The sequence below is a fragment of the Bufo bufo genome, chromosome 7 (assembly GCF_905171765.1).
Source record: "Bufo bufo chromosome 7, aBufBuf1.1, whole genome shotgun sequence".
NCBI classification, from domain to species: Eukaryota; Metazoa; Chordata; class Amphibia; order Anura; family Bufonidae; genus Bufo; species Bufo bufo.
Window position 1 is genome coordinate 180712869 of NC_053395.1, and position 26565 is coordinate 180739433.

Genomic DNA, 26565 nt, shown 5'->3' on the forward strand with positions numbered 1-26565 from the left:
TCCCAGGGAAGAAGAGAATAATACACGTGGATTTCACGATGATCTATGTGCCGAAGAATGCAAATTAATTTGATATATACATCTACAAATACGTACAGTAAGAGGGCCCCGAGACCGTTCATCCTCACAAATCCGACACAGAACAAACTGTCTCAGAGCAGTGAAACTGAGGGGTTAAAAGGTTATGGTGACATTATTAAATGTTATCCTCAAGGTCAATGGGCTATAAATGCCACCATAACTGTAAGGAGGATTTAAAAGGCCGTGAACATTATAACTATGCTTTAAGATATACAACTGATGTAATTGTATTATACCGCAATATAACTGTCAGCGCTATAAATCTGAACGCTCTGCATTCTTCAAAAAAAAAAAAAAAATGTATAACAAGTTCAGTTATAGAGATGCTTAAGGCTTGTTTTTTTTTAGCCTTTTTAAATTCATTCAATTTATCAAAATTATTGCTATGACCTGATTTGTTCTCCTTTTAGGGATGGGGGAGCCGGAGGAAAAAGAAAAAAAACAAAGCTTAGTAAACAAATTTTTTGCAATTATAATTGATAAATTATAAATTCTAGAAAATTTAAAAAAGGGTTAACTCTTAAAAGTAAAAAGCAAAAATGTCAAACTGTAAAGGAAGGGCCACCTGGGACATCATTGACGCGGCTGAAAGCTGCGGCTTTTTAATGGATTTAGCAGGATATTGGGGGAAAGCAGCTGTTTCAACATGTGGCCATTACAACTGGCTGCGCAGCTTTGCGTATTAAGCAGCATGCAAGATCATGCGGTCACTTAATTTAACCCCTTAGCAGTCACATTAAAATTTGAAAAGAAAAAAAAAAAACCTTAGTGATGTACCGGTATGTAATTTCAGCCTTAAAGGGAACGTGTCATAAACTTTATGCTGACCGTACTGAAGGCAGCATAAAATAGCGACAGACGCACTGATGTCAGCGGTGTGTCACTCATGAGCTAAAAGTAAGTGGTTGCCGAGAACCAGCATCACAATCATTGCAGACTGGGCCTGGAAAAGAGTCAGATCTACCTGAGAAGAGTCCTGGTTATTCATAATCTCCTGCCCATATGATTGGCAGTTCTCTACTAGAGAAAAAGGGAGAAATGTAGGTAGAAGATGGTCAGTCATCAGCAGGAGAGCAGGACTTTATGAATAACCAGGACTCTTCTCAGGCGGCCGTGACTCTTTTCCAGGCTCAGTCTGCAATGATTGTGATGTTGGTTCTCTGCAACCACTTCCTTTTAACTTTTAAATGACAGATCGCTGAAATCAACTCACCTGTCTCTACTTTATTCTGCCGTTAGTATGGGCAGCATAAAGGTGATGACAGGTTCCCTTTAAGGGCCAGTAACATCTGTATTCCCGTGGTCTAGGGATCGACCGATATTGATTTTTTAGGGCCGATACCGATAATTTGTCAACTTTCAGGCCGATAGCCGATAATTTATACCGATATTCTGGGTATTTTTATTTTTGAGGGGAAAAAAAAATTTCCTACACAAATCTGCTGAAAATTAATGTTTATTGTTAACGTGTATTATTTTATTTTTTTTGTAAATCTTTTTAATTTATACTTAATATTTTTGTGTTTTTTTTTTTTTTTACTAACTTTTAGCCCCCTTAGGGACTAGAACCCTTGTCCCATTCACCCTGATAGATCTCTATCAGAGTGAATAGGAGATCACACTGTCCCTGCTGCCCTGTGCTCTGTGCACACAGCAGCATGGAGCTGACTATGGCAGCCAGGGCTTCAATAGCGTCCTGGCTGCCATGGTAACCGATCGGAGCCCCAGGCTTACACTGCTGGGGCTCCGATCGGAGGAGCAGGGGAGAGGGGATCCAGTGGCCACTGCCATCACTGATTAGAACTGGGGGGGGGGGGCCGCACTGCGCCACCAATGACTAATACTAGGGGGCTTGAGGGGGGGGGGGGGGGGGGGGGGGCGCACTGCGCCACCAATGTTTTTACTATTGGGGTGGGGGGCGCACTGCGCCACCAATGAAGATACCTCTCTTTCACATACAGGAGGCGGGAGCTGGCTGCAGAATCACATAGCCGGCTCCCGACCTCTATGAGCGGTAGCTGCGATCCGCGGCACCTAAGAGGTTAACTACCGCGGACCGCAGCTGCCGTTCATAGAGGTCGGGAGCCGGCTATGTGATTCTGCAGCCAGCTCCCGCCTCCTGTATTTGAATTAATGAAAGACTCATCTTCATTGGTGGCGCAGCGGCCACAGCCCCTCCCCTCCTCTTGTCTTCCGTCCTGCCATTGGAGGCAGCGGCAGCAGCATCACAGGGGGAGGAGACACTGCTTCCTTCTCCCCTCTGCTGCGGAGGGAACACAGAACGCGCTGAGAGCAGCGCGTTCTGTGCTCCCCATACGTTATCGGTATATCGGCAAAATAGATACCGATAACGTTCAAAATCCTCAATATCGGCCGATAATATCGGCCAAACCGATAATCGGTCGATCCCTACCGTGGTCATAACTTTTTTTTCCCCATCAATTTAGCTGTACTAGACCTTGAATTTTGCAGGTGGAGTACAATTTTTTTTTGTTAGTTTTTTATTAGGAACCATTTTGGGGTTCATATACTATATTAAATAACTTTTATTACTTTATGTTTAGGGTTAAAGATTAAAAAACAGCAATTTTAACATTATTTTGTGGGATTTATTTTTACGCCATTCAATGTGACATCATAACTTTATCCTGTGGGACATTAGATTATGATGTTACCAAATTTATATACCATTTTTTTTCGCCTTATAAGACTTTTTCCCAAAAAAAATACTACTGAGACTGCTCACTATTATGTATTGGGTGCGGGGAGTAGGTGAAGCTCTGTGAGTGCTGCCGGTACTCACCCTCCCTTGCCTTCTTCCCTGGGCTGTGCTGCATTACAGGTCTTGGTCACGTACAGTGTCAGGATGTAGTTTGTGCACTATGGGGGTCTGCCATGGAAGTCTGATGGGGGTCTGATTTGAGGTCCTATGTGAGTTCCTTATATAGGGGTCTGAACTGAGTTCTCAATATGGGGGTCTGATGAAAGTTCCTGATTTGTAGGTCGGATCTGATAGGGGGGTCTGATATGAGGGAAAAACATTTTTGAATTTATTTTTCTCTTATTTTGCTCCTATAAAACCTGGGGTGCGTCTTATCAGGTGTGTCTTTCATTCCTCCCTGCTTGCAGCCAGTTAGCTCCTCCAAGCCCCTCCACCTCCTCTAGGCTGGTTGAGATCACAGCTGAAGGTTGTTTTAATCAATTATATCTTGGGATCGATAGATATATGGACTGGGTCTTGTTTGAAAGAGGACACTCTAAGCTTTAAAACAAAACCACAATCATTAGCATCATTAGCGCCTCTACTTTTGGATATACAGCTAGAAAATCGGGTCGGGAGTGAAAGCAGCTTTCACTTTCAGCTGCTATCACCCGCGACCCAATTTCTAACAGCTATATCTCACAATATAGAGGAGATAATGCTGTTTCTAGTCTTGTTTTAAAGCGTCGACTGTCAGCTTTAAAACAAGACCCATATATCTAGCAGCTAAAGATCCTAAGAAATGAGGGGTTCAGCTGTAATTCTGGTGAAGAACATTAGATGCCGTACTACAGATATTTTTCACCAGAATTACAGCTTGAACCCTTCATTTCTTGGGATCTGTAGCTGCTAGATATATGGGTCTTGCCATACTAGATAGATAAAGTGTGCCATAAAACTTTACTGTCAGAATACACATGAATCCAATGTAAAGAAAAATCTGTGTATGCCTCCATATGAAACAGTAGCCTTTGATGAAGACCCAATTACTGAACAATATGGCCTTGTGCATGAGCACGTTAAGAGGCATTTTGCGGACCGCATATGGCTGACACTATGATAGAAATGCATTTTCTTGTCCGTGGCTGCGGAGAAGAATAGGACATGTTCTATTTTTTAGCGGGGCCGCACAAATACGGATGCGGACAGCACATGGAGTGCTGTCCGCATCTTGTGCGGTCCCATTGAAAATAAATTGGTCCGCACCGTTCCGCAAAACTGCAGAACGGATGCAGACCCATTTTACAAACGTGTGAATGGACCCTACACGTAAGGAAAAAATCTGAGAATAGCAATGTGCCATTTCTACATTTCAGGAAATAAAGTCCCCACCTGGGTGGGCTGCAGTCACAGAAGAATCGTCATTCACACGAGGAATACATTTCCTTTGCCTCCATTCTCTCCTGGAGCAAACGCAGGTGAAAATATTGGAACGTTACATGTACTTTATCCAAAAACGTGGTTGCTATGGAAATTATGGCAGCAAATAGGGTGGATGCGGGAGACAATTGTCCGCGTATATTTCATTTTTACTTGAGAAAAGGCAATAAAAACCACAGACTGCATTCTTCAACATGGCCAGCGAACAGAATTAAAAGCCTTTTAAGTTAAACCTCTTTGTTGGCTCTTAAATGGCAAGAACTGGAGCGATGCCAAGGTGGCAAACCTTGTTATCTCTATAGGGGTTACCCATGTTGGATTACATTTTTTTTTACACAAGGGGCAAGATGACTCAAAAAGTCCTTAATCATAGACAACATTGTGCGTGAGCTGACAATCTATTTTTCTTACTTGGAAGTCCCCGTTGGACATATATAGGAAATGCCTGCTCAACTAACCACTGGCATGTCGAGCCAGGACCAGGGAGCAATTTTTTATTTTTATTTTTTAACCCATTCTGCTCCATATTCGATCCAGCCAGACAGCACAAAATTCTCCGCCATAAACACGCACGTTAGTTCGAGGAACATATTTTGACCCTTTCTGATTCCAGCAGGTACTGTGTGCATCAATCTATTTTCCTCCAGTAAAAACAATATACCGGTCGTACCTTCTGATCCCATAATGAAATGGTAGATATCTGGTCCTGTAGACATTCTAGGCCCCTGGCAGCTTTTCTCCACTATGCCTTTGGGAGTTACAACTTTTAAGTGTACAACCTGCAAAGCATTAAACAAATGAGGCATGGACTGTACGCAAACACGTTTTTATACATAAAAGATGTAAATGTCACATTTCGTAAAATCCAAATGGTGTTTAAAAACGGTTTTGAAGAATAGAAAGAGAAAATCACTATATACATATAGATAATGCAGGTTTATTGTGTAAAACAATAATAATTAAAGGACATCTGTCAGCAGATTTGTACCTATGACACTGGCTGACCTCTTACATGTGCACTTGGCAGCTGAAGACATCTGTGTTGGTCCCATGTTCATATGTGTCCGCATTGCTGAGAAAAAGGATGTTTTAATATATGTAAATGAGCCTCTAGGAGCAACGGGGGCGTTGTCATTACACCTAGAGGCTCTGCTCTCTCTGCAACTGCCGCGCCCCCCTTGATTGACAGGGCCAGGTGTGATGATGCCTTCACTGCCTGGCCCTGACACGGCTGTTGCAGAGAGAGCAGAGCCTTTAGGTGTAATGGCAACACCCCTGTTGCTCCTAGAGGCTCATTTGCATATACTAAAACTAAATTTTTCTCAACAATGCGGGCACATATGTACATGGGATCAACACAACATCAGCTAGTTTCATAGGTACAAATCTGAAGTGTTTAGCTGTGTTCTAGTGAAAGGTAAGAAACAAAAACCTCCTTTACATTTGTACACAGCATTAACAGGACACCTATAGACACACATGAAGCACTAACACAGCAATTATCAGTACAGCACTGGAAATTCCCATGCCATGATGCTGAACATATTTATTTATATATATATATATATATATATATATATATATATATATATATATATATATATATATACACATACACACATACACATATATATACATATACATACACACACAGTACAGACCAAAAGTTTGGACACACCTTCTCATTCAAAGAGTTTTCTTTATTTTCATGACTATGAAGGCATCAAAACTATGAATTAACACATGTGGAATTATATACATAACAAACAAGTGTGAAACAACTGAAAATATGTCATATTCTAGGTTCTTCAAAGTAGCCACCTTTTGCTTTGATTACTGCTTTGCACACTCTTGGCATTCTCTTGATGAGCTTCAAGAGGTAGTCCCCTGAAATGGTCTTCCAACAGTCTTGAAGGAGTTCCCAGAGATGCTTAGCACTTGTTGGCCCTTTTGCCTTCACTCTGCGGTCCAGCTCACCCCAAACCATCTCGATTGGGTTCAGGTCCGGTGACTGTGGAGGCCAGGTCATCTGGCGCAGCACCCTATCACTCTCCTTCATGGTCAAATAGCCCTTACTTTCAAAGTTTTCCCAATTTTTCGGCTGACTGACTGACCTTCATTTCTTAAAGTAATGATGGCCACTCGTTTTTCTTTACTTAGCCGCTTTTTTCTTGCCATAATACAAATTCTAACAGTCTATTCAGTAGGACTATCAGCTGTGTATCCACCTGAATTCTCTTCAACGCAACTGATGGTCCCAACCCCATTTATAAGGCAAGAAATCCCACTTATTAAACCTGACAGGGCACACCTGTGAAGTGAAAACCATTTCAGGGGACTACCTCTTGAAGCTCATCAAGAGAATGCCAAGAGTGTGCAAAGCAGTAATCAAAGCAAAAGGTGGCTACTTTGAAGAACCTAGAATATGACATATTTTCAGTTGTTTCACACTTGTTTGTTATGTATATAATTCCACATGTGTTAATTCATAGTTTTGATGCCTTCAGTGTGAATATACAATTTTCATAGTCATGAAAATAAAGAAAACTCTTTGAATGAGAAGGTGTGTCCAAACTTTTGGTCTGTACTAATTATATATATATATATATATATATATATATATATATATATATATATATATATATATAGAAATCATGCAGATTACCGTATAATGGCTGGCCTTCTGCACACACCGTTTACTCAGAAAGAGAAATACGCAGAGGCCGCTCTTCAGTCATTTGTCTACAAAATTATTCACTGAAAATTTCCAGATAAATGAAAGAACGGTAGAACATAGACGCGAAAGTTCAGATATTTCATTGTAAAGATTGCTTCCATACTGCTCTCAATCATCTCTGCCAATTAAAATGTCTCCTCTCCCCGGGGATCTAAGCATTGATTACTCATTTTTAACCTTCTTTAAATGAGTCTCACTTTCACAGAAACATCCAGATACAAGAGACTAAAATCCTCAATCCATTTATCAGAGCCTGCACATTGGCTTCTAGAGAAGGTCTGGTGTACTGGGAAAACCTCATCACAAAGATCCTTGTTAAAGTCCGGCAACTAATAAAACTACATCGTCTACAGCAGATTTTTGTACCATAACAAATATTCCGGTGATCTACATAAGACACGTAGTAAATCCACTGGTGATCTACATAACATGTAATAAATCTCCTGGTAATCTACATAACACACGTTACAAATCTACTGGTGATCTACAGAACATGTAATAAATCTCCTGGTGATCTACATAAGACATGTGATAAATCTACTGGTGATCTACATAACACGTAGTAAATCCACTGGTGATCTACATAAGACACGTAGTAAATCCACTGGTGATCTACATACCACATGTAATAAATCTACTGGTGATCTACATAAGACACGTAATAAATCTACTGGTGATCTACATAACACGTTACAAATCTACTGGTGATCTACATAACATGTAATAAATCTCCTGGTAATCTACATACCACATGTAATAAATCTACTGGTGATCTACATAAGACACAATAAATCTACTGGTGATCTACATAAGACACGTGATAAATCTACTGGTGATCTACATAATGCATGTAATAAATTGACTGGTGATCTACACAAGACACATAATAAATCTAAACGGAAAATGCAAATGTGATCGCACACTACATCCAGCACTCTGCCCTCCATGCTGGATGAGACATTGGTGTACATTGTGGCCAAAGCGTAATAAGCCACTCACCGCGTCAAGGTCGTCTCATTTGAGTGGTCCCTAACTCTTGTTCCTACCTGTTTATGGGCCATTACAACAGCCACATAAAGTCCAGGGAATGCAGGTCAGCATGCACGCCAAGCACACTCTGCTTTTAACCCCGTCCGGTGCCATTACAGCTTTCAATCGGATCCAGGGATGCAAGTACCAACATGCACGCTGAGCCCACCATATACTTCTCCTGGAGCCAAATGGCTAATGGTAGGTTCTTTATAAGCAGACTCAGTTTTATACTGACTTTAAAACCAGCCTCCAGGACAGATTGACTGGTCAGGTGTGCTTGACTCAAAGGAGATCGCCACGCCTCCAATATATGCTACAAAGAAAAAATGTGGGGGGTTGAGCCCGCACAACCTGCCTGTAGGTGCAGATCACTATGGCGAAATACATATATAAACGGAAAATGCAAATGGGATCGCACACTACATCCAGCACTCTGCCCTCCATGCTGGATAATAAATCTACTAGTGATCTACAAAACAAGTTACAAATCTTCTGGTGATCTACATCAGTGTTCCCCGACTACAGTCCTCAGAGCCCACCTACTGGTCATGATTTGAGAGTATCCCCCAGAATGAACACCTGTGGTAAGTCCTGATGCATCAACACTAATTGTATCATCTGCTCAATACTAAGGAAATCCTGAGCACATGACCGGATGGTGGGCCCTGAGGGCCGGAGTTGGGGAACACTGATCTACATAACACATGTAATAAATTCATTGGTGATCTACATAAAAACAAACTACATCTACTAGTGATCTACATAACACAAGTAATAAATCTACTAGTGATCTACATAACACAAGTAATAAATCTACTAGTGATCTACATAACACAAGTAATAAATCTACTAGTGATCTACATAACACTGCAATCTGCTGTGGATCGTTTTTGCACTTTGTGGATGAGATTTCCTAAATTCCCATTCACTATGTTGGCCTCACAAAACGATTTGGATTTGCATCACTCAGATCCACGTGTATCCATCTTGTGTGACATAAAGGCTACATACGCACTTCTACCTGACTGCAGCTTCCATAGGAAAGGATGTATGTCTGTACACCGCACCAAAACTGTGCTGCACAGTGATATTTTAAGAAGCAAAAACTGCGGGAATAAAGGACGTGCGACTACGTTGCATAATAGTTACGCCAAAGTCATTGCGTACCCCTAACCCTAGAGGCCGTCTCCGCCACTGCGAACATTTATTAACTTTCTAATTCCCGAACGTACCGGTGAATTATTATACACAAAAAAAAAGTGTAAAGTTTGTATCCACAATCCGCAACAACATTGTACTAGAGTCCATGGAAGTAATCTGCTACTAAACCCAATGTGGCCCTCTAGGCTCAGCACGTGTGATACCATCTTCTCTGGTACACCGGGCGAGCTCACGTGTCGCCCTATAGTGCTAAAACTATACAACCTAAGCATTTTATGCAGCTATATTTGGTGGCCCATTCTTAACAGCCAAGACGCAGGTAAAATGAAAAATGATAGGAAACGTGACAAAGCCCTCTGAGGGCAACATCACAGAGTAAAGTGCTGCTGCCGTGTAATGTACGTGACTCCACCGGCGCCCTCATGTCCTCCCATCCTGCAAACAGCGGCGGGTAGTGCAGAGTGCGCCACGCCAGGTATATACACAAAGGATCAGGACTCCATTGCTTTATGTTTCTATCACTCTCATTACTAAAAACATTCTGAGTCAGTGGATCACGTATGTAAACTGCATGTAATATCACTGGACCCTGAACAGAACATGCAGAATTCACAGGCGGCGGGCTCGCACTCAGACTCCCTGTTGCTCCAATGCATCTAGCATCACAGTGTTTAAAGGGGTTATCCAAGATCTATAATGCCCCCCCATTTGCCCGGGCCCCTCACAGAGGTTATACGTACCTCGCTACCAGGCACCTGCGTCTCTCTTGATGCCGGCACGGCCGCCGCTGCATCTCCCCATCTCGCGGATGAAAACATCCAGCGACAGGGAAGGACAGCCAATAGCAGGTGGCGACGGGGACGAGCCTCCCTAGCGTCACCCACGATGCTAGACCGGCTTATTCCTGTCACAGCCTGCTATTGGCTGCCCCCCTCTGTTGCCGGAGACGGGGAGATGCAGCGGCGGCCGTGCCGTCATCAGAAGCGACCAGTATGACCAGTATGAGGGGCCTGGACATATGGGGGGCAATATAGATCTTAGATAACCACTTTAAGGAGGGCCTGTCACCTCTTCTGAAACATCTGTTAAATGTAAATACTGTATTCCCTGTGAAACAGCAACTAAGAACTTTGCCATCTTATTTTCTAACTGCGTTATGGCATTCCTCTGTTGTTCCTACTAAAATGTATAAATAAACTGCCAACCGGGTGTGCCCATTCACTTTGTCAAAGGAGTCTGTAAAAGCTTAGAACTGGTAGCGCTGAGCCCCCCCCCCCCCCCCCCCTTCCCCAACTGGTAACACCCATATACATTTATGGCAGGAATAACAGAGGAACCTGTAGAGCTAGAAGAAAAGCTCCTTCACAATGGCTATACAAGTGCAATATAATTATGAACTAAAACAGACATGTCAGGAGTGGTGGAAGGTGGGTGACAGACCACCTATAGACCATAAAAGTCCAGGTGGTCTGACAGTAAATGAGTGAGCAGCTGCTGGAGCAGACAGCCTGTCATCACTGACAGTCGGGCCCCCCCATAGAGAAGGCAGGGATGTGATTTTTCTTCCCATCCCAGCATTCTACATCGCAGTACACACAGTGCTCAGGCAGTGCTGTATACACACGTCAGGCAGAAACCTGCTGTAAGGTATTAGCAGACCCATATCAGCACTGTAGGGCACGTAAGAAGGCTGCATCCTTCCTGAAACAGGGGCTAATATGTCAGGAGAAATAAGTAATAAAAATGTTAATTTTAAATGCCCCTCCCAAAGGTCTCATGAAATTATGGGGGCATAAACTAAAAAATGATTTTTTTTTTTTTTTTTTTTTTTAAATAAAATAAAATCACACAACCCAGTTAGGTGACTTTTTAAACACCCCCATGTCTAAATTTAGGCAGATGCAGCATTTAAGCGCCGTCCACGACACTGGGGAGTGTAAAACGTGAATACCACTGAAGTCTGTCCGGCTTCGATTTAGGCATCCGCTTATTTTTTTTTTCCCTGGAGGACTTTTCTGTCCACTGTTTTGACAGAATCTGTAATGGAGACCCCGACGCAGGAGTGAACAAGCCCTTATGTGTACGGCCAGCTTAACAAACAACGCAGCACACCGCCAGCACCAGAGTCAGTTCAGGAGAGGTATGGGAAGGAGGGGGGGGGGGGGGGGGGGCAGTGGATAACAATATGGCAGTCTTTACACCTTTCACGGTTGGTGATCGATCTGACCAATCATGACGTGATAAGAGTTTACAGCAGGCATCCTCAAACTGCGGCCCTCCAGCTGTTGCAAAACTACAACTCCCAGCATGCCCGAACAGCCTACAGGTATCAGCCCACAGCGGGCCATTGTGGGAGTTGTAGTTTTACAACAGCTGGAGGGCCGCAGTTTGAGGGTGCCTGGTTTACAGGATCACTGATGGAAAAGTGCAATGTGTGAGCTGCTGTGGTGGACCTACTCCTTGCCACTCAGCTTTCCCAAAAATGGATAAAAACAAAAATAAAACCAAAAGGACAGATGAATACTTTTAAGCAAGAGGTCAACTGAAACGCATATGTATGTGATCCCATCCATGGGGACAAGTACAAAGTCACTGACACATGAAAATTTTGCAGCTGCGGATTTAGGACATCATCCAAATAATCAGGTATTTAGTGAAGCTGCGGGCAGCTGGACAACAGTCTTAATCCCGACGGAGCAGCGGGCACCTTTCATGTTGACATATAAAATAAGACGTGCTACATTAATGAGCATGATGCCAACATGTGAGAATGTTTTTACCAATCTATAAAACCGCACACACTATAAAGAAAATGAGAAGCCTGAAGAAACGTAATAATGTGCATGTGTGACGATGGCACCAAGTCAAACGAACGTGTCCCGGCTGCATTCTGCCTGGATGGATTTTATTATCGGCCTCTCATAATACAGAGGTCTGCAAGGAAGTAGTATTTAGTACGTCATTAGACGTGGGAAAAGATCACAAAGGAAGGAAACTCTATGAACTATGTCCTCCAGATGATTCTACCACAATTTACAAAGCAGCCGGTGCGTGAGAAAGGAAAACAGAGGAACTGCCTTACCAGATCTTCGATATTTCCATAGATGTTCTTCTTCATGCCCGATGCCCGTGTAGCCACCCAGCCTCCCAACGTGCTGAACTCCATGGAATCGGGCTCGTGACCGGTGCAGTAACCGCTCTCCCCGAGCTGGAACAGATTAGATGGAAAGTGAGGAAACAAGGAGGCCACTTTGGTCAGAGGTTTCATCTAGAGCTTCACACAAGAAGACGGTGTTGAGATGTGCTTCACCTATTCTGGTGCCCCATTATGTCCTATTCAACTACCGTAAACTATGAAAGAAGGGAACTCTGGACACCCCATTTATTCCACAAACTTTATGCATAACATACGGCAGAAATGCAAAGAGAAAATGGGGAAAGCACAGTAAATTAGACGGGCATCTCAAAGGTTCTGGTTACACAGGCCTTAGGGGTTTCTATCCTGCTAACTGGTATTCTTTTACAGCAAGAATAGAGCAGATTCTTACCATAAGGCCTTGTTTACACTGTATTTCCATATACAGGGCATGCCCGTATGCAATCCAATAAGCACCTCATGTTCCTAGCATTAATTACTACCGAGAGCATGAGATCATTAAAAGCCTCCTTCATACTCCATTGTTACGATCCGCTGCAGCCGGTTGAAGGCCTCCATGTGGGTCTTACGTTGAAGAATTGGGTGCAATGATGCTTTAGAGGTTGTCTACCTCAATTTATTCACATCAGTGTTCAGGCTTTCCGTTCTTCTGTTCCATTATAGGAGCAGAAGAATGGAAAGAACGGATTCGGCACATAACGGACCCGAATGGAGCCTACGGGTTTGTTAGGTTTCCGCTCAGAGGAAGATTTTTGAAGCAGAGACAAAATGGACCCCCATTAGAGTCCGTAGGATTCGTTACGCTCGGTTATGTGCCAAATCCGTCCTTCCCATTCCTATAACGGAGAAGAACGGAAAGGCTAAATGCTGATTTGAACTCAACCTCCGGTGCTTGGGGCCCGACCCTATAACCCGAGAAGAGAACTGCTAACACACATCCATAGACAGGGGTACCATGTAATACCACATTTCTCCTGCAGAGGTCGCTACAGGCTGGCTGGTTGGAGATTACAATATGAAAGCGGCCGTCTAATACTACATACAGCATTATATTAAAGTAATGGGGTCTGAAGGATTAAAAGCAGACACACAGCCACACTGATGGGAGTACAGATGCGGACTCACAAGTGCCTCCTACATGTTCTTTTCAGAAGGGTTGTGGCCTTCACTGAACATGGTATCTGATCTACAGGAAGCATGCTTTAGTACAGCGCACTCTCTCAGGCAGTCCCACATGCATACTACCGCTCCATACTCCTAGGGGAGTGCGACCTCCGTTTTTGTGATCACTGGAGGAGCCACAGCATTGAGACACTTATCCCCTATCCTAGGGACAAGGGATAAGTGCTGTTCGGGGACCTTCAGATTTTGTTGCAGAAATTTCCATTCATCTGAATGGGATTGTTTTGGTGGCAAGCACATTGATTTTAGCAAGACCCTTTCAGGTCAATACCGGCCGCGTGCTCCCCGCATTTTGCCCTTCTCAAGGCCCCGCACTATGTAACAAATGCCTATTCTTGTCCGCAAAACAGACAAGAATAAAACATTTTTTTATTTATTTTTTTGCAGGGCCGCGGAACAGACTTATTATCCATTGAAATTAATTGGTCAACTTCCGATCCGCAAAAAATGCTGATCGAATAACTGACCGAAAATACAGTCGTGTGAATGGGCCCTTTACAAACGCCCCCAATACACTGCAAAAAAATAAATAAATTTGTGGTGCAGAATTTAAATCTGCAGCATGTAAGATTATCCTGTGGATTTACACCACGGTTTTTACATTTTGCAATGCCTAGGGTAAAAAATCCACATATAACAGGTGTAGATTTTGCTGTAGAAATTCCACCCAGTCTGGCATGCCCTTAAAGGGGTTGTCCAGGTTCAGGGCTGAAAGAGGATATGAGCTCCCCTGCACTCCTTTACCATCTAGGATTGGAGCCACGGAGCATGTCCTTGCTCCCCTCGTCTTTCGCCGCACTGGGCAAAGCAAGGTCTGTTTGTTGTTAGCCGGTGACGTACCAGGCTTCACATCAGTATGCCAGGCTGTAGTGCCGTTCTGGGTGGTTTCAGAGGCGGGTACTAGAGATCCCACCAGTAAATCCGCCCAGAACAGTGCTATGCACCGCCCATTTATGCCCACTGACTTATAGGATAGCTACTAGTGTTGAGCGAATCAAAGCATCCGAACTGGACTTCAATACGAATTTCAGAGAAAAGTTGATTAGCCGCAAAGCCGAATTTCCTCAAACTTCATGGTAAAAAAAATCAATTTTCCCTGAAATGGCGTAGAAAAAAAAACAAAAACAAAAAAAACAAGAGGCCGCAGCAGCCATCATGATCAAAAATCCAGCGCGACATCTAGTGTGCAGTGACATATGACGTCACAACACTGGCCAGCGTGATGATGTCATCATGCACCGTCTGAGATTTCGCGTGGGATTTTTAATCATGATGGCTGCGGCGGCCTGTTTGTGCTCAAATGGATGAGGGTTTTTTTTGTTTTTGTTTTTTTAACCCCTGAAAGGCCTCATTTGTCATCTCAGATGCTGTGATCAGTGATGAACATGGCATCTGAGGGGCTCAATGACGGGGGAATCCAAATTTTCATAGCTTTGCTCGTCTCCAATAGCGACCTTCAGAGGCAGAACTTGCTAAGAGCTCCTTTGCATAGCGTCTTCCTAGAATTCCAGAGGAGCGTGTATGGCCTGTAAGACTCCTCACGCCGGCTTGGCGCTCTCCACAAGGAGATCTAGCCTTCCCTGGAGCCCAATTCCTCGCTCAGACTCCTAACATCGGTGAATTTGTGCTTCTATGTATTATGCCTTCACATCAGTGACTTTGATCTGTACGAATGCCCGGTACGTGAATTATTCCCCACTTGGAGGAAATCTTGCAAAACATATTCTTGGAAAAACATACAAAACAGCAAACTATACTCACAAAAAGGAGAAGAAAAAAAAATCCATCCAATAAATAAAGTCATTTATCTCTCACTCCCCTTCCTCTAATGTGATGTGCTGCAGCCTCTACAAAACGCGAGCAAATTGCCTGCACTTAATTCTCTCAAGGACTGATGCGTTTTAATGTACAGCCATCTGGTTGGGCTTCCTGTAGGCAGCGGCCCCGTCTATTAGTGATGCAGATCATGCATTCCTGTACATTAAATAGTCACTTGTTCCTCATTTTTCCATATTAGCTTGGCTTCGCCATCTGTACGGCACCTGAGCTGGAATAGATGCCCTTAAACTGCTGCAAAAAGCGAGAGCGGTCCCACTGAAATCGTTCTCAAATGGTAGCGAGTCAGCCACCTGTGAATCTGGAGTTTACTGTACACCCGCCTATCAATCAGAGGCAATCAATTTTGGTTAACCGAGAATTTCCACGCTTGTAATAAGTCAATAAAAAGAAGAAAAGCGCGTCACGTCAGGGGGTGTGCACTCACAAGGGTCTTTAATCAGCAGAGAGACCGGGGCGGCAGCGGCACACACACGAACCCTAATGGTTTCCGTCAGTGGGTTTGTGACGTGGAGGAAATGGGCGATTTCACCAACCCCAAATCCAAAACCTATTGCAATAGAAACATGAACTGCCAGAATTGAACCCTAGTAAAATGGCGGAAAGTTAAAATTTGTCCCTAAAATAAGAAACATGTGGCTTATTGAAAGACGTACTTACCAAGTGGAGGCAGGGACTGCGATGTACTGATAGTAAGCCTATGAGGACACTAATGGTAAGACCTAGCGTGGGTAAGGGAGGGGTTAATGGGGGGTCTGTAAAGGAAGCTTATTCATTGTGTAATGAAAAGTTCTGCAACTTTCTTATATTATTTTTAATATCTGAATTTCAACTTCCCACCATTTTAACCACTTCTCCGTATGCAATTTAGTAAAAAAAAAAAAAAATTGGATAGTCTTATTACAAGAGCTATAACGTTTAGATGTTTCCATCGAGGTGGCCGTATGAGGGCTTGTTCTTTGAAGTCCTTAATGCCACCATTTTGGGATACATATAATTAGTGATTAACTTTTATTAAAAGGGATTCTGTCATCAAGATTTTCGATATGGAGCTGTTCATATCATCCCCTCAGTCTCCATTATCTAATTAAAAATACACTAGTTTTACCCCCACTGAGGAAGAGATAAAGCTATCTCGAAACGCGTCTGGGCGGAATACCTGTGTGTGAAGCAAATATTCAATATACATGGCCATGTATTAAACCTCACAGTCAAGAAAGTCAATATTGCTTTACCTACGAAGTGCATAGACGGACCAAGTCTCACGAGAATTGGGACGAGATCCCGAAAGACGCTGTAAATCGAAACCGAGGCTGGAGCGTGGTGGAGCTGTGGGACGCCACTGAAAGAACCTCTACACGCAAAAAAGCTTTCCTTGAAACGTATCGCGAGTAATAAATGTGTACATTACATCCTCTATAGACGGGTGAACCTATTGACTCCGAAAGTTTGGGACTACGTAGGAACTGTGTCCCCCCCCCCCATACAAAGACCAGAAGCCCTATACGTATGGACTGATTACATAGCAATTGCCATCGGGATTTCTGCCTATGCAAACATGTCTACACAAAAAGAGAACTAAAATAGTATTCCAATTACAGCGCAAACAATTGATGAATTTGTGATTTTTAACATTTTATAGTTCTAAAGTTTTATTATTGATGTATATGAATAAGATGTATATCGCCTAGGCACATCGCGGTTTTATTGTATAATAAATTTGTATGTTTCCACATATCCTCGAAATGTTTTGAGTGCCCGGTCAATTTCCTAATTACCCCCGCCTGTCCCTTCATTTTGGATAAAAATCGGTTTTATTAATATGCTAATCAACTTACTAACATGCCCAAGGGGCTGTCCCTCCGGCCGTTTGTGCCCAGCCGCGCCCCTTATCTCGTAGCCCAGCGCCACCCCACTGCTAATTATGCACTCCTCTCATCGCCAATGGTGCGCCGTAATCTCGCGCATGCGCCCTAAATCCACTGGTCAGCGCCCGCGGGCGAAGTGCGCAGACAGCTGATGCATGCGGGCTTCGTTCGCTGAGGTTGCTGCCGGGACACCGTGCGGGCGCTGACCAGTGGATTTAGGGCGCATGCGCGAGATTACGGCGCACCATCGGCGATGAGAGGAGTCGAGATAAGGGGCGCGGCTGGGCACAAACGGCCGGAGGGACAGCCCCTTGGGCATGTTAGTAAGGTAATTAGCACATTAATAAAAACAGATTTTTATCCAAAATGAAGGGACAGGTGGGGGTAAAACTAGAATATTTTTAATTAGATAATGGAGGCTGAGAGGATGATATGAACAGCTCAATATCGAAAATCTTGATGACAGAATCCCTTTAACTCTCTCTGGGGACTATGAAAAAAACAAAACAAAACTGCAATACCACCATTGGCTTTTTACGTTGTAGATTTTTGCAAGGGTAACTTTGCAGCATAAATAACGTGATGATTTTATTCTCTGGGTCAGTACGATTAGCGCCATACTAAATACATGTAGGGGAACATTTATCAAGGCCGTTTCTCCCTTGAACTCTATGGTGCTGTCAGAGATAACAAGGAGGTGGTACTCGGACATTTCCAACACTCCCACAGATCTGAGAGGAGAGGAGTACACGCATGCATATCTGCCACTCTATACAGATGGGGGAACCCGGGCACCAGTTCTCGTGATCAGAGCGGACCCAAGCTGATTAGACACTTACCCCTACCCTGTGCATAGAGGATAACTTGTTCTAATGAGACAACCCCTTTAAAGCGTGTGTCACTGGAAAAAAAAAAGCTAGATACAAAAAATTATAATAAGATGAAAAAGCTAGTCCTAACAGGAGCACACGGACAGAAGTCTGCGTCCTAACAGGAGCACACGGACAGAAGTCTGCGTCCTAACAGGAGCACACGGACAGAAGTCTGCGTCCTAACAGGAGCACACGGACAGAAGTCTGCGTCCCAAGACCAGCACACGGACAGAAGTCTGCGTCCCAAGACCAGCACACGGACAGAAGTCTGCGTCCTAACACCGGCACATGGACAGAAGTCTGCGTCCTAACAGCGGCACACGGACAGAAGTCTGCGTCCTAACACCGGCACACGGACAGAAGTCTGCGTCCTAACACCGGCACACGGACAGAAGTCTGCGTCCTAACACCGGCACACGGACAGAAGTCTGCGTCCTAACACCAGCACACGGACAGAAGTCTGCGTCCTAACACCAGCACACGGACAGAAGTCTGCGTCCTAACACCAGCACACGGACAGAAGTCTGCGTCCTAACACCAGCACACGGACAGAAGTCTGCGTCCTAACAGGAGCACACGGACAGAAGTCTGCGTCCTAACAGGAGCACACGGACAGAAGTCTGCGTCCTAACAGGAGCACACGGACAGAAGTCTGCCCCTTCTGCAGATCAGACTACAAATGCATAAACGCAAGAAGTGAAAAAAAAATAAATTCTCTCTTCAAATTCCCATTTACCTGTTTTTCTAAATCCTGACCGGTGATACCAGCTTCAACGTGAGCCGTCAGGTTCTTCTCATCAATCCAGAGAATTTGGCTCTGAAGAATGACACAAAAAAAAAAACAACATATAAATATCTGGCAAAAAAGACAGAGTAATAATATCATATACTGACACCAAAAAGTTCATTCAGACTCGGGGATGTACATTACTGTATGAATTAACTACAAGGAAAATCAAAGCAATCCATCAGGTCGGAGGTTCCTCTATGACATTCTCCGACCTATTATTTACATACACAATGAGAACACTTGTACAGCTGTAATAATGCCATACAGCGACTACAGAGAGGTGAGAAATGTGTTTAAACCTGTAAAAAAAAAAAAAGAAGAAGAGCAAACATTTCTTATTTATGGTATAAATCGATCAATCTAAACTGGTGGAGATCGCCCGATGATTTACGTGAATAATGGGGCCCTAATGGGAGATGACGAGGAAACAAGGATCAGGCATGCTGAACTTTAGATAGTAGATAAGCTGCTGTCAGAGGGACCTGGTGAAAGCTTAGGATACTTTTATATGAGAAGATCTCTGGCCGAGTTTCAAAAGGCAATCAAGGATAGAGCATGGCGGCTGTTCAAGGACTTTCACACGGGCAGATAACGCCCGAATAAATGGCCGTGTGAACGATCGGATCATCTGTTCCGGGTTTATTTACATGATGGTCGGCAGCACATCTCCTACTAACAAAAGGGGGGCCATGTGCTGTAGACAACCGTCTTATGCTCGCAGTCGACAAGCTTTTTGCAGCTACTGAAGGTGTATGGGCGCTGTGAGGGTATGTGCACACAGGGCTTATACGCTGTGACATTTTGTGTATAATTTTGCTGGTGCATTTTAAAGGGGTTGTCCACTCCTTTTATATTGAAGGCCTATCCTCAGGACGAGGGTCTGGTACGCCCTAGCACCACCAATCTGCTGTTTCAGAGTCAGCCTGGCAATGAAAGTCGGCCATGGAACTACCCAGCTCCGTCTACTGTGCAGTGGACGCTACGTTCACTTCAGTGGGATCAGCACTGCAGTAACCAGTTCTGTCCACTACACAATGGATGGCGCTGTGTGGTACCAGCACAGATTTCGAGAACCAGAGCTACTGCTGATTGGACGGAGTAGTAGAGCAATGGAACACACAAAATCCTTTAAAGGGGTTCTCCAGGCTTTTAATATTGATGACCTATCCTCAATATCAGATCGGTGGGGATCCGCCGATCAGCTGAGTGAAAGGAAGGCACGCGCCGTGTGTGCGCACCGTCTCCTGTCTCTCTTCCCGCTTGCCATAAACATAACGGCAGGGAGAGCGACAGGAGACCGCACGTGTTCTCTCCATACAGCTGATCGGTGGGGGTGCCGGTTGTCAGACCCCCGCCGATCCGATATTGATGACATACTGAGGAAGGGTCATCAATATTAAAAGCCTGGAAAAACCCCTTTAAACGACAATGTCTTCCCACCCACCAAGCCTTATTCTGTAAACCCCGCCCCTTTGTTCAATGTGTCGATCATACATTATAAATGTGATGCAAGGCATCTATGGCAGGTTTTTGGAACAGATTTAGCCCGAATTCTGGCACATTTCGCATTATGGAGGAGATCCGAGAAATCAGCTAATTGCAGGAGGAACAGTTTGAATGAGACGTATAATAAAAATCATTTTTACCATAAAAGGAGGAGATAATTGCACAGACACAGAAATATGGCCAACATCATAACGTGGGACGTGGCGTTCAGCTCGATGGTTAAAATTTCCAAAAAGCCCTCCTCAGAGGCGCACCTTGAAAAGGTTAAAAGTGAATGAGGCTCTATGGCGGAGCGATATCTGCTTATGCTCGGAGGGCTCTCGTGAAATAGATTAATCACATGTGCAGAGCCAGGAATGCCAGGGCCTTGATGTGGCGGCCAAAATACTTGAAATCACCTTTAAAATTCTATTACATGTTGAATGATTCCTTTGTGCGGTTTTCTGCTGCTTATCGAGCTTGTTCTGGGCCATGATGTTTTTCGCATGCAGAACAGATATGAACTTGTGCTGACCTAAACGCTGGAAATGTGTGCGCAAGACGGAGCACGGGTAGTCAGATACCGGACAACACGAGCGCAGGACAGGGGCGCCACACGGGACGTAAGGAGCGGGAGAGCAGCAATTTGTTATAGACACAATCGTCTCAGGGAAGGGGACAAGGTCAGGGGTGATGACAATTTCACTGCCTGGTTCTGTCAAAGTGTGGAGAGCAGAGCTTCTAGGAGTAATGGCAACGCCCCCGTTGCTCTTAGGGGCAGACTAATTCAGGATCAGCACATGTAAAGGTGGTCGGTAAAAAGAGGTTGGTAGGTAAGGAAGCGTGAGCAAGTATGAAGCATCGTGATGTGAAGAGGCGGCAGAAGGACAATGCGGACTTATCTGGAGCGAGTAGTGGTGGAAAGGAGGAAATGGAGTCTGAAATATTAATGAGCTTTCTTTCTTTCCACTTTACATGAAGATTACGGCCATACGTAGCGGATTTTCCACAGCGGAATTGTGAGTGAAAAATCCACAGGACATGCAGCGTCCAGTATATCCTGTGTTACAAAGCGTACATTGTACAATACATCTTCAGGCTGCCAGATCTGAGCCGCGTACTCCGATTTCATCAAAAGAAATGCAAGTCAGCCGTATTCAAGAAGTAGCAGAACAGGGCAAGGGGCTGCCAAATATCCTTCGGCTTTGGAAGTCCACATATGTGGACTGGAGTGAAACTACCTGCCAGTGCAATGGTATGTCCTCTGATCATAATGTCACAGAGGCGGCCCCCACAGAGGCGGATCTACTAAGATTGTCAACCAAAATATACCAAAAAATATATAAAAATGTATGGGAAATGTATACATGGTTGTTTGCATAACTTGGTGAGCTACTAAATAAAATTTCTTATATTATATTCCCCATTAGGTCACATTTGGAAATATGGAAGAAGTCGCAATGAATCCAATTTGGTTTTTTGTTCCACTTACCATTTGTGAAGTGTCCAACGAGACAATGGTTCTCTTCTCATTTTCAGGACACTCTAATGCATTTGAGACACTTGTTCCACCTGCAATATGGATGACACCGTTATTACGTGTTCTCAGTGTCTTCATGTTAGGCTACATGCACATGACCGTATGTGTTTTGCAATCCGTAAATTGCGGATCTGCAAAAAAAAAAACCCGTATGCCATCAGTTTTCTTTTGCGGATCCATTGTAACAATGCCTAAAACGGACAAGAATAGGACATGTTCTATTTTTTTTTTGCGGGGCTACGGAACGGATGCGGATAGCACACTGTGTGCTGTCCGCATTTTTTGCGGACCCATTAAAAATGAATGGGTCCGCATCCTATCCGGAAAAAAAAAAAACGGAATGGACACGGAAACAAACAACGTTCGTGTGCATGTAGCCTTAAGGACCCAAACATCCTGTCTCAGGTTTGGAGAATAAAGTGGTGGGAAAAGTATGCGAGTCAAATACAAGTTGGCAGAGCTGTGGATTGAGGGGACCATCTTGCAAGAAGAGATAAAATTGGACCACCAACTGTGTGACAATTTTTCCGGATTACTCCCCTCCCAGATCCTGATTTCTGTCACACAAATCAGTTTCACTTGGATTTGTAACATCTACACAATCACAATGGAAACTGTCAAAATCAATCTTATGCTTTAAAGTGGACCACCAGTTATGTAACAAAATTACAATGCAGGATTGTGCACACAAACTTTTTGTGGAACCATTCATTTCAATGGGTCGGCAAAAAAAATGAAAAATGAAGTTGCTCCGTGTGCAATCCATTTCCGTTCTGCAAAAATAAATACAGACAAGGATAGGACTGTTCTATTGTGGGCCAGCTGTTCCGTTCCGGAAGATACGGAATGCACACGAACATCATTCGTATTTTTTGCAGATCCTTTTTTTGCGGACAGCAAAATACATACAGAAGAAGTACAGCGGTTCACCTCCTCAGTATATGGAAAAGGTGCTCACCCCCAGGTCCCACCCTCAGGACCGAGTGAGAAATTGAATGTAAAAAGACAGGTGTGGGGGGGCACACTACAAAAGGGAACACCAAACAACAAATTAATAGTACACTTTATTCCACTGAATTGTGGTAAAATCCTAAAAACATACCCCTAAAATACAAATAAAATATAGACCATATACAAATCTATAAACATGCACACAAGGGAATGACACGGTTAAATACCCAAATAGCAGCTAATGAACTTGAGCGGCACACCAATATTGTCCACAGTCGCAAAATGTCCCGTAGGTGTCCAAATCTAGTGGATTAGTGTAACACAGTTCTTACTGGGTGACCCCCAATTTAAGCCTGTGGGGCCCAATAGTTTGCTGGGTATGGCCTATGATAAACGGCTCACTACCGCTGCCACAATACCTGCACGTACTGTCTCTGCTCAGACTCAGCTCGGTCTTACCGGTCTTCACTGCTAATCCTGCAGCGGTGGTATGGAAGGCCGCACACCCGCAGCGTCCCACGTGGTGTGCTTCCGCCTGCACGTATCGTCCCACGTGACCGGGTATCCAAGGAGACCGGATGCTTTGCTACTGTGACGTCAGTACAATGTCGCACAATACTGACGTCACAGTAGCAAAGCATCCGGTCTCCTTGGATACCCGGTCACGTGGGACGATACGTGCAGGCGGAAGCACACCACGTGGGACGCTGCGGGTGTGCGGCCTTCCATACCACCGCTGCAGGATTAGCAGTGAAGACCGGTAAGACCGAGCTGAGTCTGAGCAGAGACAGTACGTGCAGGTATTGTGGCAGCGGTAGTGAGCCGTTTATCATAGGCCATACCCAGCAAACTATTGGGCCCCACAGGCTTAAATTGGGGGTCACCCAGTAAGAACTGTGTTACACTAATCCACTAGATTTGGACACCTACGGGACATTTTGCGACTGTGGACAATATTGGTGTGCCGCTCAAGTTCATTAGCTGCTATTTGGGTATTTAACCGTGTCATTCCCTTGTGTGCATGTTTATAGATTTGTATATGGTCTATATTTTATTTGTATTTTAGGGGTATGTTTTTAGGATTTTACCACAATTCAGTGGAATAAAGTGTACTATTAATTTGTTGTTTGGTGTTCCCTTTTGTAGTGTGCCCCCCCACACCTGTCTTTTTACAAGCAAAATACATACGGTCGTGTAAAGAAGGCCTAAATTGCATTGCATGTTCTGCCTCTAAATGGCATCATGAATGGTCCATGGTCTGTGCTGTGGACTGTTCCCCTCTATGTACTTGGTGACAGAGCATCCTGGACTGGCTCCTAGGCTCCTGCATCCTATAGGACGCAATGTGATTCCATATTGCTGGCTCCACCTACTGGATACGGGAGAAGACAACGCAGGACGCTCCATCTCCTAGTGCAACCGCACACTGTCCGTATTTAGAGGAAGAATCTGCAAGTCACTTAGAAAAGGGATTATTGCGCTCAGTCCTGCACTACAATCATTTCTCTATGTAATCGGAGGTCCGCTTTATGTGTTCTTACCTCCAAAAGGAATGACGCAGACATTGTGCTTACAGGCCAGGTCAACAACCCGTACAACGTCATCATGACAACCTAAGGAAGAAAATCAAATATTAGATTTCAGGGATTACTTGACCACCTCCTGAAAGATATTCTGAAATGATCATATTTTAGATAGAACCTCTATAACGTGAGGGAGTACAAACTAAAAATAAAGTACACTAAAAACGGTTTAGTGGCAAGGGCTGAGGATGAACCGAAACGCGTGGCAACACTCTAAAGTGAATGATGGAATAAAATGGTTTAAAAAAAAAAAAAAAAAAAAAACAGAGGGCTGGGATTCTGCTTTACTGCTGACTGGGAACTCTCCAGAAATGCGGGACTAACATAATGGATCTCTGATGGAACTGACAAAAACATGCAAAATGAGCACAACAGAAGCTCAAAATGAAGGATTTTTTTTTCTTTTGTAAATTTAGATCAGACGAACGGAAAACTAAACGATGATGTGAACATAGCCTTACACATACTGCAATCATAGGGGAAAATTGGCAGTCATTTTGCCACATTTCTTCATTAGCATGGAAGAGGACCATGCCGGTCCCTGCAGGAGTGTGGAGATCCAGTGTGGTCACCTCTACCATTAGGGTCTCTTGCCAGGCAGAAGGCCATTTCATTTGGTACTCAGAAATATTCCCCAATAATAATTCTGCACCTGACCATCATAGACATTTGTACCGGTTTATAAACGCGGTCCTTGTCCTGGACTGGCTCCGTGCGAAGGACAGATTGGTGCTCGCCCATCCTTACTAACTGTTTTGTTTAGCATTAATCGTATCCAATGGAGGTTCCTGCGCCTCCATGTGACGTTGTGCTTTTGTGTGAAATTTTGAGTATTGCATTAATTTATTTTTTTCAATGCCGTGCATGTGCTGTCACATGAAATGCACTCAGACACTAAAAAAAAGGCACCAAGAAGGAGTGGTTGGAATGGAATGAAGCTTTCTATGTGTGAATGTAATAATGATATATGTAAGTGATCACAATATTAGAGAGAAAGGAGAAGTTTATTGGAGAAAACTGTACAGTTGGGCCACCTCTAGCCTGGATAAAAGATGAGATACGGTTGGCCATGGAGGTATACAGGTTCTGTACGGTATCCTGAAGCTCATTTGCCCATAAAGGATGACGCTGGGCCTATAGATCCTGCACACTCGTAGGTTGCCAAAGCTGGTGTCCCAGCGGGTCCCATAAATGCTTGATTGGCGATAAATCTGGCAACCCAAGGAAGTGTTGCAATATGGTGGAGACATTCCGGGAAAGCCCTTGATGCAAGCATTATCCTGCTGAGGAATGCCATTTGGAAGCCATGCCATGAGAGGCAACACATGTGGCCACAGGATGTCCTACACATATCGCTGACCTGTTAGTGCCCCTCCTATGACTACTAGAGGTAACTGATTGTGGTATGCCATGGCTCCCAGACCACCACATCAGCAGCTGGGGCAGTGTGTTGCTCCACAGCAAAGGCAAGATGGAAGCGCTCACCATGAGGCCTCCATATTTAAAACTCAACTGTCGTGGGATACCAAATAGAACCTGGATTCATTGCTAAAGATGATATGGCTCCAGTCCATAGCAGTCCAGGTTTATCATTCGCGACACCACTGAAGGCGATGGTGGCTGGCTGTCCATGGCAGAACATGTAAAAGGACTCCGGGACACCAAATATCCTTCTGCTAACCACCTGGAAAGGGTCCTGGCAGAGACAGCGGTGTGAAATGATGGTGCCACCTGTGTCTGGATGGTGGACAATGAAACTGTGGGAGTTACTCGTCCTTGCCGGCTAGCTCAGAACAGACTACATCGTGGGCAATGTGTCATAAAGACCGTCCTGCTTCTCTCAGGCCAGTGATGAGCCCCCTCCCAAAGTATGTCAGCTAGGATAATGTCTTTGAGTGTGTCTCCTAGTCATGTCTAGCAGTCGAAAAGAGGTTCACTACCCAAAAGTAGCCTCTGAGAGCCTTTTTTTACAGCAGTGGGAGAGCACTTTAACAACCTCTTGTGGCAAGACCCAGTGTCTAATCAGACCAAGCAGGTATTCAATTACATATCTGCCTGAGACATAAGTGCATCAATTTGACATGCAGTTATGTCTTTTTTCAAGCGTATTAATGTAAGTTTTGCAGAATGTCCGACATTTGTACGTGGG

At 44.1% G+C, this 26565-nt stretch overlaps 1 protein-coding gene across 2 annotated transcripts in view; it reads right to left on the bottom strand.

The window, feature by feature from the left end:
* AGPS (alkylglycerone phosphate synthase) overlaps positions 1-26565 on the bottom strand; it is a 244162-nt gene that overhangs the window by 109532 nt on the left and 108065 nt on the right. For both annotated transcript variants that reach the window (XM_040440072.1, XM_040440071.1), the window contains exons 6-10: positions 24375-24446; positions 21835-21914; positions 18804-18884; positions 12235-12360; positions 4893-5001 (exon numbers count right to left, since the gene is read on the bottom strand). In XM_040440072.1, coding sequence (XP_040296006.1) covers positions 4893-5001; positions 12235-12360; positions 18804-18884; positions 21835-21914; positions 24375-24446 — 468 coding nt within the window. The remainder of the gene's footprint in view (positions 1-4892; positions 5002-12234; positions 12361-18803; positions 18885-21834; positions 21915-24374; positions 24447-26565) is intronic.